A 14,226-nucleotide genomic window follows, 5' to 3' on the forward strand; every position below is an offset into this window, starting at 1 on the left:
TTAATTTATTAGTCCTACCTTGTCCCTGCCTGTCCGTTTGATTCACTTCTGTTCTCAACTGTACCAGTCTCAGATTGATCTCTTTCCTCACTATCTCCCTGGGTCCCACCCCCCCACCTTACTAGTTTAAATCCTCCTGAGCAGCTCCAGCAAATTTCCCTGCTAGTATATTAGTCCCCTTCCAATTTAGGTGCAATCCGTCCTTCTTGTACAGGTCACTTCCACCCCAAAAGAGATTCCAATGATCCAAAAATGTGAATCCTTCTCCCATACACCAGCTCCTCAACCATGCATTCACCTGCTCTATCCTCCTATTCCTGCCCTCACTTGCTCGTAGCACTGGGAGCAATCCAGATATTACTACCTTTGAGGACCTCCTTTTTAAATTTCTGCCTAACTCTCTGTAATCTCCCTTCAGAATCTCAACCTTTACCCTTCCTATATCGTTGGTTCCAATGTGGACAATGACCTCCTGCTGGCCCCTCTCCCCCGTGAGAACATTCTGCATCCTCTCGGAGATATCCTTGATCCTGGCACCAGGGAAACAACACACCATTCTGCTTTTTCCTCTGCTGGCCACAGAAACGTCTGTCTGTACCTCTGACTACAGAATCCCCTAACACAATTGATCTCTTGGAAGCTGACGTACCCCTCGTTGCATTCGAGCCAGTCTCAATACCAGAAACTTGGCTATTTGTGCTACGTTATCTTGAGAATCCATCACCCCCTACATTTTCCAAAACAGCATACCTGTTTGAAATGGATATATCCACAAAAGACTCCTGCCCTAGGTGCCTACCTCTCTTACCCTTCTTGGAGTTAACCCATCTATGTGACTGTATCTGAGACTTTCTCCCTTTCCTATAACTGCCATCCATCACATACTGTTGCAAATTCCTCATTGCTTCTATCTGTCTCTCCAACCAATCCACTCGATCTGATAAGATTCGCATCCAACAGCATTTATGGCAGATATAATCCGCAATAACCCTTAAACTCTCTTTAAACTCCCACACCTGACAAGAATTACATATCACTGAAAAGGCCATTTATGCTCCTTCACAATCTACAGACCCAGAAGATAACACCATCTTATTCCTCTACAAAACACTGCCCCAGGTTAAATTAAGAGCTATGGCTTATATTTTAAGTTCAATCAAGAGACTTATCTCCAAAAATGTATAATCAAGTAAGAACCCACTGTACTCACTAATACAGCCTTTCTCTTGGACAGACTTGAAACAACAATTAACTTATCTGATTCTGTGTTGTGAACCTCTACAACTACTTTCAAGGACAATAAGGAACGTTAATATGCTGCCTTTGACAACACCACCCATACCCCAGCAGTACTTACTCTTCTCCTCTCCACTCATTCATTTGACAATCTGACCTGTCCAACGTCACTGAGCTGCCATCACTGCAGTGCACCACCTCCAAATCCAATTGGGTTCATCAGATTAGATGATTGTTGACAAAACACCCAACGCTATTTTTTACTTTGGCTAAAACAATGAAAATGAAAACAGTCCTCTATAAAGCTCTGACAATTTCTCTTCTGGCTTTGCTCACAGCAAAATTCCACAGTTTTTTTTAATTTGCTGGAGACTTCAGAACAATCCTGCGAAGGTTGATAATGCTACTGAGTATAAGGTGTGTTGAGTAAAAAGCTGGGAAAATCCTGCTTATATGATCTGTGAAACTTCTCTTACCAAATAGGTGGTACATGCTGATCCCTTCTCCTACTTATGCTTCTTTCCTGATACTTCATTGAAGAATATTCAACCTTTCAAAGGACTCCTCAATAAAAAAAACAATGCATGCTCTCTTTTATTAAAATGAATTGAAGTGTATGTTTACCAGAGACAGTTATGCCAAACGTCAGCTCCCCATTCAGGTCTGGGTGAGTGTCAATTAACAAAACCTTTGTCACTATATCAGCTCTAAGTTTAGGCTCTAGCTTTTCCCACCAAATTTAGGATTGATTCCTATTTGTTGGATTGAGTAGCAAATAGAAGGAAGCAGGAACCACAATTTAAAAAAAAAGACAGGAATTTGTCAAGCTTGGCCAGACTGACTGAAAACCAGCACTGATTCAGGCAGTTAAAACTCAGCCATACAGCATGAAAACAAACCCTTCGGTCCAACTCGTCCATGGCAACCAGATATCCTAAATAAATCTAGTCCTATTTGCCACCATTTGGCCCATATCTCTCTCAACCCTTCCTATTCATATACCCACCCAAATGCCTCTCAAATGTTGCAATTGTACCAGTCTCCACCACTTCCTCTGGCAGCTTATTCCATACACACCCTCTTCGTGAAAAGGTTGCCCCTCAGGTCCCTTTTTAAACGTTTCCCCTCTCTCCTTAAACCTATACCCTCTAGTTTTGGACTCACCCACCGAGGAGAAAATTACCTTGTCTGTTTACCCTATCCATGCCCCTCATGATTTTATAAACCTCTATAAAAAGGTCACCCCTCAGCTTCCAAGGCTCCAAGGAAAACAGCCCCAGCCTATTCAGCCTCTCCCTGTAGCTCAAATCCTCCAACCCTGGCAACATCCTTGGAAATCTTTTCTGAACCCTTTCAAGTTTCACAACAGTTCTGCTGTTTACTCCCAGCAGTCCAAACAAACTCTCGACCCTTTCCCTATCCAATGGCTGCTGAACCCTAGTTCCACTGCACCCACCAAAGCCCTGACCATACCGCAGTATACCACTGTGAAGGTGGCACTATTTGTCAATCTAAAACAAAGGCATTTCAAAGAACGCACATCCACTGGAGGCATGATCTTTGCTGTTCCCAAACAATTTGTCAAATGGATTGCAGTAGATTCAATAAGGAGAATGAATTATGACAAGAGGTGCTCTAGCCTAACCAAAGAACAGAAAGAAAAAGTTAAGAGCAGATTTTGATTTTCCAAATTGGACCAAGAGCTGGCAAATGGGGCTAGGATTATTTAGGATATTTGGTCAGCATGGACAAATTGGACTAAAGAATTTGTTTCTGTATTTTACATCTTTAAAGTGTAAAAATTCCAACAAACAGCAGCTATTCCCTCGGCATCCTCATTAGGCGGCAGCTACCAAGTCAACCACAGATCGATGGATATAATCCACAGTAACATTGTGTCATGATAATGAGTACAGAAGTTGGCAGGTCACGTTACAGTTTTATAGGACTTTGGTTCAGCACATTTGGAATACTGCATATCGCTCTGGTCACCACATTACCAAAAGGATGTGGATGCTTTGCAGGGGGTGCAGGAGGTTCACTAGGATGTTGCCTGATATGGAGAGAACTAGCTATGAAGAAAGGTTGAGTAGATTAGGATTATTTTCATTAGAAACACGAAGGTTGAGGGTGATCTGATTGCAGTTCACAAAATCAAGAGATGTATGGACAGGGTGGATAGCAAGGAGATTCCTCCTCCCCCTGCCCCCACCCCCAAGAGTGGGGGACTCAATTACAAGATGTCAGGAGTTCAAACTAAGTGGGGAAAAGTTTAAGGAGACACGTGTGAAAAGTTCTTTACGCAGAGGTGGTAGGTGCCTGGAACACATTGCCAGCAGAGGTGGTAGAGTCAGGCACGATAGTGTCATTTAAGATATATTTAGACAGATACATGAATGGCCAGGGAGCAAAGGGATACAGACCCCTGGAAAATAGGTGACAGGTTTAGATAGAGCATCTGGATTGGCACATGATTGGAGGGCTGAAGGGCCTGTTCCGGGTGCTGTAATTTTCTTTGTTTTTTTGTTCTCCAGAACTAAATCAGTTCTGCTCACGATGATCTGGATGGTTTGCCTGCAGTAGTCTTGCCTTTATCTCAGTCCTCAGCAGCAAGTATGTGCACTGAATGGCTGCGACAATCAATAACATTTAAGTAACAAACAGCAGTGGCAACCTTATATTTACTTACTTCCAGCTTTTGGTTTCCTTTAACCCACTTGCATCACTGGCTGATAAGAGACAAGGTTGCTCACTGCCTTTTTCTGGTTTCAATTAATTAGTTTGTTCCTCTGAAACCAGAAGTTTCAGGATGAGTCTGGGATTAAAAATATCAGAATTATTGCACCAATATCATGTTTGATGATCATCTGTTCAGACAAGAGCTCACCGTGCCCCTGCACAGATCCAGCAAGCCACAGAATCACATCATAACATGCCACGAATATGGAGTGTGTGAAGCAACACAGAATTGATGTGCTGGACATCATTGTGTGCACTATGTATTGATATGTTAGATATAGGAGAGAGGAAAGAAAATGAAAAAAGTGAACACCCACATAATGTTTCACTTCATTCAATATTTTAGGTAATAGTTCAGAGTAACTATTGGACCTCTCAGTGCAGTGAGAAGACTGGCTTCTAATTATGCTGCAAAACAAAGTTCAAAGACAAAACTGCTTTTAAACAAACCCTGCTAATAAAATCAATTCTCTTGATTATTAGGTAATTAGTTAATAGCATAGCCTTCTTGGGCTGCATGGGAGTTGTCGATACAAACGGATATACATTAAAACCAAAAAAGGGAAATTTGACCATTTTTGACTGCTATCTAGAGATCCTTGCTGCAAAGATGTGTCTGTGAAGGTCAAGTGAGAACATGATCTCTTCATATCATGCACATTTGGGCAAGAAACTGGGAATGGCTGGTATCGAGAAAGACAAAGCTTTACTGCATAACTGGCTGATAACTGTGAATAATATATTTGCATAGATTTCTTTCTAAATCCTCGAAGAGTTTAGAATTTGGCATTTGGAATTCCTCCAGAGCAAATTATTTTCTAGCTTTCTTTTAACTTCTACCAGGAAAGTAAATGGATCAGAAAGAAAGCCTGCTTCTGACTGCTGTGCCAGTAAATGTGTAGATGGAAACACTGCAGCAGTCATACTGTATAATTCATCCCAAAATTCTCTAATGTGATCCACCAAATAAATATTTGAAAATTCAAGGTGCATGCTGTGCTTGTGTGCACTTTTGTTTCGCTTGTAAATACGGATGTGCAACTTTATAGGTCAAGTCCAAATTAAACTTGCAAATGCAGTTTTACAGCAAAATGGCTGGAACTTCTGAGGTTTGCTTCTACAACTGTTGCCAAATACACAAATAGGAAGCAATTAGCACATTTCAGTATTCTCAGATCACAAGCCAAAACTTCTGACTTAGTACAACATGAATGGTATATAAATTCCATTGCTGAAAATCTTATTAAAAATGTGCATATTAGATTAAGGAACAGACTTTTGCATAATTCATGGTCTAAACCTTACTTTGACAAGATTAGGAATACGCCTTGTTAAAAAAAAAAGACCAATTGAAAATAGTTACATCAGAACCTTGGGAGGGAAATGGACTCTATAGAAATAAATTGATATAGAAATAGAGATATGTAAAACACCATTTAGATAAATGCCATGGACTTACCATATGCATTTGCAAGAACTACAATATTAAGAAACGCTTAACAGTTTTTTTTTTAAATTCGTTCACAGAATGAAGGCATTACTGGCTAGGCCAGCATTTATGTCCCATCCTAGGGTAGTTCAGAGTTAACCACATTGTGGTGGGTCTGAAGACACCTGTAGGACCAGATGAGGCAAGGATGGCAGTTTCCTTCCCTAACTGACATTAGTGAACCAGGTGGGTTTTTCCAAAAATCGACAGCGGATTCAAGATCATTAGACTCCCAATTCTAGATTTTTATCGAATTCAAATTCCACCATCTGACATGACAGGATTTGAACCTGGGACCCCAGAACATTACCTGGATTTCTGGATTAATAGTCAAATAATCCTCTAGGCCATCGCATCCCTTATGGTGATCCTTCTCCAAGAATAGAGCTGGAAATGTGTTGCTGGAAAAGCGCAGCAGGTCAGGCAGCATCCAGGGAACAGGAGAATCGATGTTTCGGGCATAAGCCCTTCTTCAGGCTTATGCCCGAAACGTCGATTCTCCTGTTCCCTGGATGCTGCCTGACCTGCTGCGCTTTACCAGCAACACATTTCCAGCTCTGATCTCCAGCATCTGCAGACCTCACTTTCTCCTTCTCCAAGAATACCAAACTCAAATGATGTCAACAAAAAAGAATTCAGCACTTAGGATGCAACCACAGAAACCAAATAGCAACAGAGTGAAAAAAGTACAATTTGATTATAAAGTAAGTGTTTCCACATTGATTTGACTGGAGGTTTTGGTGAATCACACCTCCAATCATGCCTTGGCTATTGAGTCGCAATCTTATAATTCATGCCTCCAGATGTTTCAGGGATTCAATATTTTCTCAGGTACTTCTTAAAAACAAAAAAAAGTTATCCAGCTCCAAGCTTTCATCATTATGGTCCTCCATTGACTTAAGAGAGACTAAATTAAATGACGTTGCGTGGTACTACCATGTTAAAATGGGAGTGATTTCTAATAACTCTAACGTCTCACAACAGTGCACCTATAATGGTCTATGGACCATCAGCTCTAGAACTCTCTTCCAACATAATCTAGAACCCCATGATTGAACTTATCCTTACTCCACAATTACTATTAAGCCAGGAACCAACCCTGGATCAATGATGTAGAAGGGCATGCCAAGCAGAGCACAGGATGTACTCAAAAGGATGTGCCAACTTGTTGAAACTACATCACAGGACTACATTCTAGTAAAATAAAGGAGGAAGCATTTGATGTACAGATCTAATCAATATCACAGCCAAACCACTCAGATTAAGGCTTTTCAGTCCTTATATTATATATATGTCATGCATAATTAAACAACCATATGGAAATTTACATTGCTTTCCAACCTGAATGATGACATAGATTAACACAAAGCAGAAGAAAACACTGAGGTATTTGCAAATATTTTCCACCCTAAGTGCTGACTGAACAGTAGAACTTGGCCTCATCCTGAGATCTAAACTATTGAATGCCAGACTTCAGCCAATTCATTTTTCTCCAAGTGGTATGTAAATAGCTCACGGGTCAGCAACAGCTATGAGTCTGAACACAATTCCATCTGTAGTACTGAAAACTTGTGCTCCAGAATAAGCTGTTCTCACACAGCTCGAACATTGGCATCAAATCGATCATGTGGAATTTCAGTAGATATTCACCGTGGGCAGGATGGTGGTTCAGGAGTTAGCACTGCTGCCTCACAGCACCAGGGACCCAGGCTCGATTCCAGCCTCAGGCAACCATGTGAAATTTGCATTCTCCCTGTTTCTGCATGGGTTTCCTCCCACAACCCAAAGATGTGCAGGTTAGGTGAACTGGCCATGCTAAATTGCCCATAGTTTCCAGGGATGTGTCAGTTAGGTACATAAGTCAGGGTAAAAGTACAATAATAGGTATGGGAATGGGTCTGGGTGGGTTACTCTTCGGAGGGTTGGTGTGGACTTGTTGGGCCAAATGGCCTTGTTTCCGTATAACTTCTCCAGAGAGAAAAAGAAATCAGGAAAAATACAATTCAACCAGTTACTAGAATACCAGCCTATTCTCAAAGTGATGGAAGATTCCTTTGTCAGTGCTATCAAGCAAAAGCATTTTATCTTACCAATTGGGTACCACAAAGGGCACTCTTCTCAAAATCACAGCTATAGCCCCACACAGAGGCTATTCAGCCCATCATGTTTGCAGCAGCTCGTTAAATGACCATTATTACCTACTGTTAATCTCCTTTCTCCTAATACCCTTGCATATTATTTTTGTACAAATAATCATCCAGTTTTTAATCTCAAAGAACTGCCTCCACCACACTTCCAGGCAATGCATTCCATACCCTAACTATTCACTGAGTGGGAACTGTTTTTGATTACTTCAACCTGGCTTCTTTTGCACATCATTTCAAATCGTATGTTTTTGTTCCTTTTCTGACTTCACCATAGTTTTCTTTCATAAACCCCGGGCTATATTCCACAGATGAGATGATATTGATTATCCTTGATCTCAAAACAGCATTTGACCAAGAGCAACAATCAAAAAGTTTCAGTATTATTGTAATCAAGAGGAAGTTCTCCATTGGCTGGAAGCAGATGTCACATACAGGAAGATGATTGCGGCTATTTAAGGCCAATCATTTTTAAGCACATTGCACAGGTTCCTCTGGGCAAAAACCTCAGCCCAACAATTTTTAGCTGCTTCAAAGACTTTCCCTCCATAAAGGTGAGAAAAAAGATGTCTATTTTTTTAAAAAGGAAAATAAACCTGTTCAGAGGTGGGGCTTGAACCCAGACCTTCACAGCCCAGAGGTAGAGACACTACCATTGTGCCATAAGGACTCCCAGAATTGGGATGTTCACTGATGATTGGACAACTTTCCATTTTAACATTAATCCTTAGACACTGAAGCAGTCTTTTGCCACTTATAATATGCTCATGTTAGGCCATTTAAGCTCGAGAAAAACAGACCAGCATAACACATTTCTCCACAGAAATTGTAATTCGGGTTAGGATCTCTATATTTAAAACACTTTCATAAGAATCCACCAAAAGGCGCTTCTAAGAACTGAATTAAATAGATGTCTAACAACCACACCGGGTAATTCCTCTTTGTCCTCCACCTGATTCACAGGGAGTAAATAGCTGCAGAAAATCCTCACCACTCCTCCTTTCATGAGCCTGCAACCAAACCCTTTTAAAACAAAACGGCATGTCACTAACTCTTGAAATAAAACTACATTAAAGGCATTATACTAAAGTGTCTAACATCACCGTGCGGCACGGTGGCACAGTGGTTAGCACTGCTACCTCACAGCGCCAGTGACCTGGGTTCAATTCCCGCTTCAGGCGACTGACTGTGTGGAGTTTGCACATTCTCCCAGTGTCTGCGTGGGTTTCCTCCGGGTGCTCCGGTTTCCTCCCACAGTCGAAAGATGTGTAGGTCAGGTGAATTGGCCATGCTAAATTGCCCGTAGTGTTAGGTAAGGGGTAAATGTAGGGGTATGGGTGGGTTGTGCTTCGGCGGGTCGGTGTGGACTTGTTGGGCCAAAGGGCCTGTTTCCACACTGTAATGTAATGTAATCTAATCTAATCACATCATAGGTGAGGTCCAAAGTGGGGGGGGGCCCTATTAATAGAAGTTAGACAAATCAATTGTCTAAAGGATTTAATGCTGAGAAGAATCAAAGCATGGGGATCCCAGAAAGGCAAACAATTTGTCACTTATGGTTAAGCAAACAGAAACAAGAAACACATTAGTAGACCTGGACTATATGGATAGAATACATGTGCAGGATAGAAGATCAAAGTGTTATAGAGGTACAGAGTAGGGCTGTAAAGGGATTTGCTGGCATGAACAAGGCATATGGCAAAGGTAAAAGAAAGGACAGAATGGGGTTGTGTGCAAGTCAGAAATGTGGAAAGCAGTAAACTGGATGTTTCACACTCATTGGAGAATGGAACCTATGGGACTCTGGCATGAAGTAAACAGAAATGAAGATTAGCCAATTTTATTGATCTAATGAAAGTTCATAACTTCAAACATCAAACTTTATTTTATTTGCCACAGGCACTGCTGAGTATTCTCAATATTTTCTTTTTTATTTGACAGAGAATATAGTATTTTGTTTTTTTAAAAAAATGTAGAAATGGAAAGGGATAATTTGGCAAAATTGTTATCAAGTTAAACAATGAAAACATGCAATATATTGGAGGTAGATTTACCAATTACACCCTCTTCAGTATCTACACAGGCACTGTGCCCTAACTCTTCTGCCATTACATCAATGACTGCATCGGTGCAGTGTTCTGCACCCAGGCTGAACTGGAGCAGTTCAAGACTTCACCCACAACTTCCACCCTGCCCTCAAATTCACTTGATCCATCTTGGACACCTCCCTCCCCTTTCTCGACCTCTCCATTTCCATCCCCGGTGACAGTCTCCAGACAGACATTTACTATAAACCCATACTCTCAACTATTTGGACTGCACCACCACCCACTCAATATCCTGCAAAAACTCCATCTAGTTCTCTCAATTCCTTCACCCAGACGAGACATTTCACTCCCAAAAAGCATCCCAGATGTCCACGTATTTTGAACAACGTGCTTTTCCCTCCTCGGTCATCCAGACAGCGCTCTACCACACTGCCTCCATTTCCTATTCCACTGCTTTAACACTCCCTCCATACACTAAACACAAGACAGGGACTCCCTCGTCCTCACCTACCACCCCAGTCTCCAAACACTTCTGTGAACTCCAACTAGACCCCACCAAACACATCTTCCCTCCCCATCCCTCTCCACCTTCCACAAGGACTGCTCCCTTTGCCAATCCTTGGTTTGCTCCACTTTTCCCATCAACTCCCAGGTACCTTCCCCTGCAACTGGAAAAGATGCAAAACCTACCGGTACACCACCCCACTCACCTCCATCCAGGACTCCAAACATTCCTTCCAGGTGAGACAGAGGTTCACCTGCCTCTCCTCCAACCTAGTTTACTATATCTGATCCTCCTGATGTGATCTTCTCTACACCTGGGAGACCAAACGTAAACTAAGAGTGTGTGTTTCGGCAAGCATCTCAGCCAGGCAAGCAGGGGCTGACCTGACCTCCCAGTCACCACTCATTTTAATTCCCTTTCCCACTCCCTTTCTGACCATCCTTGGCCTGCTCCATTGCCACAACAAATCAAACCACAAATTGGAGGACCAACACCTCATTTTTCACTTGAGCAGCCTACAGCCCCGAGGACTCAACATAGAGTTCTCCAATTTCAAAATAGCTGCCATTCCCTTCACCCGACTCCCTTCCCAGCCCCTCCCCCCTCCCATCCATCAACCCTTCCTTCTGGCCACCAACCGGATTTATTCCTCCCATTGACCAACCAGATCGCAACCTCTCCCTGTCTTCACTTATCTCAACTTCACCACCAGCACTCCCCCACCCCCTTTGTCTGCAGCTCCCCTTACACCCACGCCAGTCCTGAAGACAGGTTATACTTGAAGCATTGACTGCTCACCTCCTGATGCTGCCTCGCTTGCTGTGTTCTTCCAGCCTCCTGCTCGTCTACCTTAGACTCCAGCAACTGTAATCTTTTTGTCTCCTCCACTTCCTCTGGCAGCTCATTCCATACACACAGCACCCTCTGTGTTAAAGGGTTGCCCATTAGGTCCCTTTTAAATCTTTCCCCTCTCACCCTAAACCGATATCCTCTAGTTCTGAACTCCCTCACCCCATGCAAAAGATGTTGTCTATTTGAACAATGACAAAATATGTTTCAATCTCTAATCTTGGTTGTAATCTGCAGCCCTAAAAGTTTGTAGAGAAAAAAATTCCCCTACTCTGCTCTGAATCTCTCATTTTATTTATTTTTGCTTTAAGCCACACAATCACTAAAAGCATCTGTTTCTATGTTCTCTGCCTGTCAAGTCACAATGGTTTTCTCTCTAACTAAAACAGACACACAACTGATTATTTCTTCCAATGTTTTTCATCATGTTGGATAGCAGCCAAGTCAGTTTGCACCTCAGAACCTGCTTGAACATCCTTCCTGTAGTATGCAGCATAATATCATACACAGCATACAAACTGTGGTCTTGATATTTCAAAGATTAGTTATTACGTCTGAATTCTTGGTACCATAACCATCTGTGATAGTTTTTCACTGGCTGTTGTATGCAGCACTATCAACCGACTGCCACCGGTTTCAAATTTACTAATGGTCCCAGATGCCAAACACAGTCAAATGTTGCCACAAAGTCACTAATCTCTGGAATTCAGTTCTGTCATTTATGTTCAGACCAACGTTGTAATGAGATAGAGAGTCAAGTTGTCCCAGTGGATCCCAAGCTAAGCAATAGTGAGTTGTTTATCACTAATTCAGTCTTGATAGCAGCCATCAATTCCTCATCCAACACCTCAAATGATGAGCAGGTTGATTGGGCTGTAGGTGGCTGGCTTGGATTCATCCATCTTGTGGGCAGGATATACATGGGCAATTTTCACTTTTTAAAAAAAAGCAGCTGTGAATGCCATAACTGTGTTGGAACAGAGCTGCATTATTAGGAAACTGTCCCAATATTGAAAGAACCATTATGAGATTGGATATTTTATTCTTAGATGCATGTTTATTTTTGCCTAATGAAGCACTAGTTGCTCCACAGTCAATTCCTGTGCAAGAATCCAGTTCCAAGTATAGATCACATCTAAACAACTAGTTTAAATACTCCTAGCTTGGATTAGTTATTAAAACTACATTGCGGAGTTGGATTCTGTGTGTATAGTAGGCACTTCATTCTCAGAATTTCAAATCATATGTTTTCATAAACAAGCATAGTTGAAATATAACTAACTTGGGACAAAAGACTAGACAAAGCAGGAACAATACTTACATATTTCATTTTTCCCATGTTTATACCTGGAAAACCTGCTAGTATTGGGATGACATTCCATACTATATATATCACGGTGTACAAATACTGCAGAGATTTCAAGGGCACTCTGCACAGGAAACCCTCACAGAACATGGTAACATTGAACAAAAGCCTGATTTTTGTATTTACATAACCTATGTACTCGTGACCACCCTATGTATGATGTACTACTTATTAAACAAACTTTTGCTCAATTTATAGAAGTAAATCGACATCAGAATGTTGTTGGTTTAATCTCGAGCCTCCAGTATATAATCTAAAGTCATATTTCAGAAAATGCAACCAAGAAGAACTCAAGATTACCCAATCACGCATTTACCTTTCTGATACCTTACCCAGAATAACTATCAACGTTTGTTATGACAAGGAATGTTCTAAAAAGTATCTCTGATGGGTGAAACTTTTCAAAACTTCCTGCAGTAAGAAGTTACATAGCTACACCAACTGCTCACATGCAGATTTTAAAATCTTAAGATTTCACAAATGCTGTACTAGGTATTTGATTACATGACTAATTAAGCAGTTATCAAAATAGAAAATTTCAAATCACTACAGCATGAAAGACACCAGACTCAGTATCCAACATTGGTGCCTGTCCTTAAAAGCCTTCTCTAGAGAATAGTCTTACCAAAGTAGAAAGAAGCAGCCAAATAGGCCTACATGATCAGGATACCTTCCTTTCCCAAAAATGGGAAAAGTTTAGATGTGCAATGAGAGGTCTCATATCCTACATGGAAGCAACTGAATATAGATCAGTGTTGGTTACTAAGGTCTAAGAGCCAGCTGGAAGTCACAGTCACATTCAACTTTCCAAGATGTAAATTAAATGCAGTTCGAACTTTAGTAGAGTCAACTGTTCCAGCAATTAAAAATCTGGGTTACAATTTTTAAAATAACACCGGAGTTCGACACAGACGTCTGTACGGTATCAAAATCCTTCCACTTGGTCGCCTTTAAAATAAACTCTAAGTGTTACAATTAAATCACTGCCAAAGGTGTATCCAAACCTTCCAACTGTATCCATTTTAAAGCGTAAAACAGCGTCGCTAGTCGAACTGCTGAACCCTGCCAAAAACTGGGAAATCCGTTCTTTAGGAACGGAAAGCAATAACTGCCCACATATTACAAAGGAGAAAGCTTAAGGTTTGTTCACATAAATCTGGGCAAGCCGAACGGAATGAACTACTAGGAAATGAGCCGAAGTCGGCATCTGCAGACAATTAATTAAACAGTTAAAGGGTTAAGAAAAAAAATCCAGAGAGTAAATATGCACACGATGAGTTTGCTAAAACAAGTCCACCAATAAATATGAGCAAGTAACTGCGCCTACCCCGAGAAGAGCTGAACACTGTAACAAAAAGACACAAACAGATCCTCCAGCGGTCTACCGTCTCCATCCTCATTACTGATCCCGAAAGCTCGGACTGAATCCCCGACGAAAAAGCTATAAATAACCTGTGAATGAGTCACACAGTAGGAGAAAAAGAGAAGACGCTTGTCTGCCTCAGTCTCAACAGCGCCACGTGTTTCCACAGTGGGACTGAAATCAACACGCTCTGCAACATATGTTAACCCCGCCCCTGAAAAACAGCTCATTGGTCAAAACTCCAATCTCGAACTGGAGACGTTTAATTGTGCCAGCTCTCCAGAGAGCTATTGGATTTCACAAGACTGTTATGTTCAAAGGCTAGATAAACTGGGAATGTTTTCCTTAGAGCTGTGAGCGGGACCTGATTGAGATGTACTAAGTTATGAGACAACACTAGGTTTATTTGGAAGTAATAGCTTTCGGAGCACCGCTTCTTCATCTGTGGAGCTGATTCTTAAGACACAGAACTTAAAGCAAAAGATCA

General features: G+C 41.4%; 1 protein-coding gene across 1 annotated transcript in view; it reads right to left on the reverse strand.

The window, feature by feature from the left end:
• Positions 1–13,901, reverse strand: part of LOC122554298 (uncharacterized) — a 63,533-nt gene extending 49,632 nt beyond the window's left edge. The window contains exon 1 of the mRNA XM_043699096.2: positions 13,704–13,901. Coding sequence (XP_043555031.2) covers positions 13,704–13,776 — 73 coding nt within the window. The 5' untranslated portion in view covers positions 13,777–13,901. The remainder of the gene's footprint in view (positions 1–13,703) is intronic.
• Positions 13,902–14,226: the final 325 nt, after the last annotated feature.

Source organism: Chiloscyllium plagiosum, unplaced genomic scaffold (genome assembly GCF_037043375.1).
Source record: "Chiloscyllium plagiosum isolate Xiang-an unplaced genomic scaffold, Cpla_swu_hap1 HiC_scaffold_9, whole genome shotgun sequence".
NCBI classification, from domain to species: Eukaryota; Metazoa; Chordata; class Chondrichthyes; order Orectolobiformes; family Hemiscylliidae; genus Chiloscyllium; species Chiloscyllium plagiosum.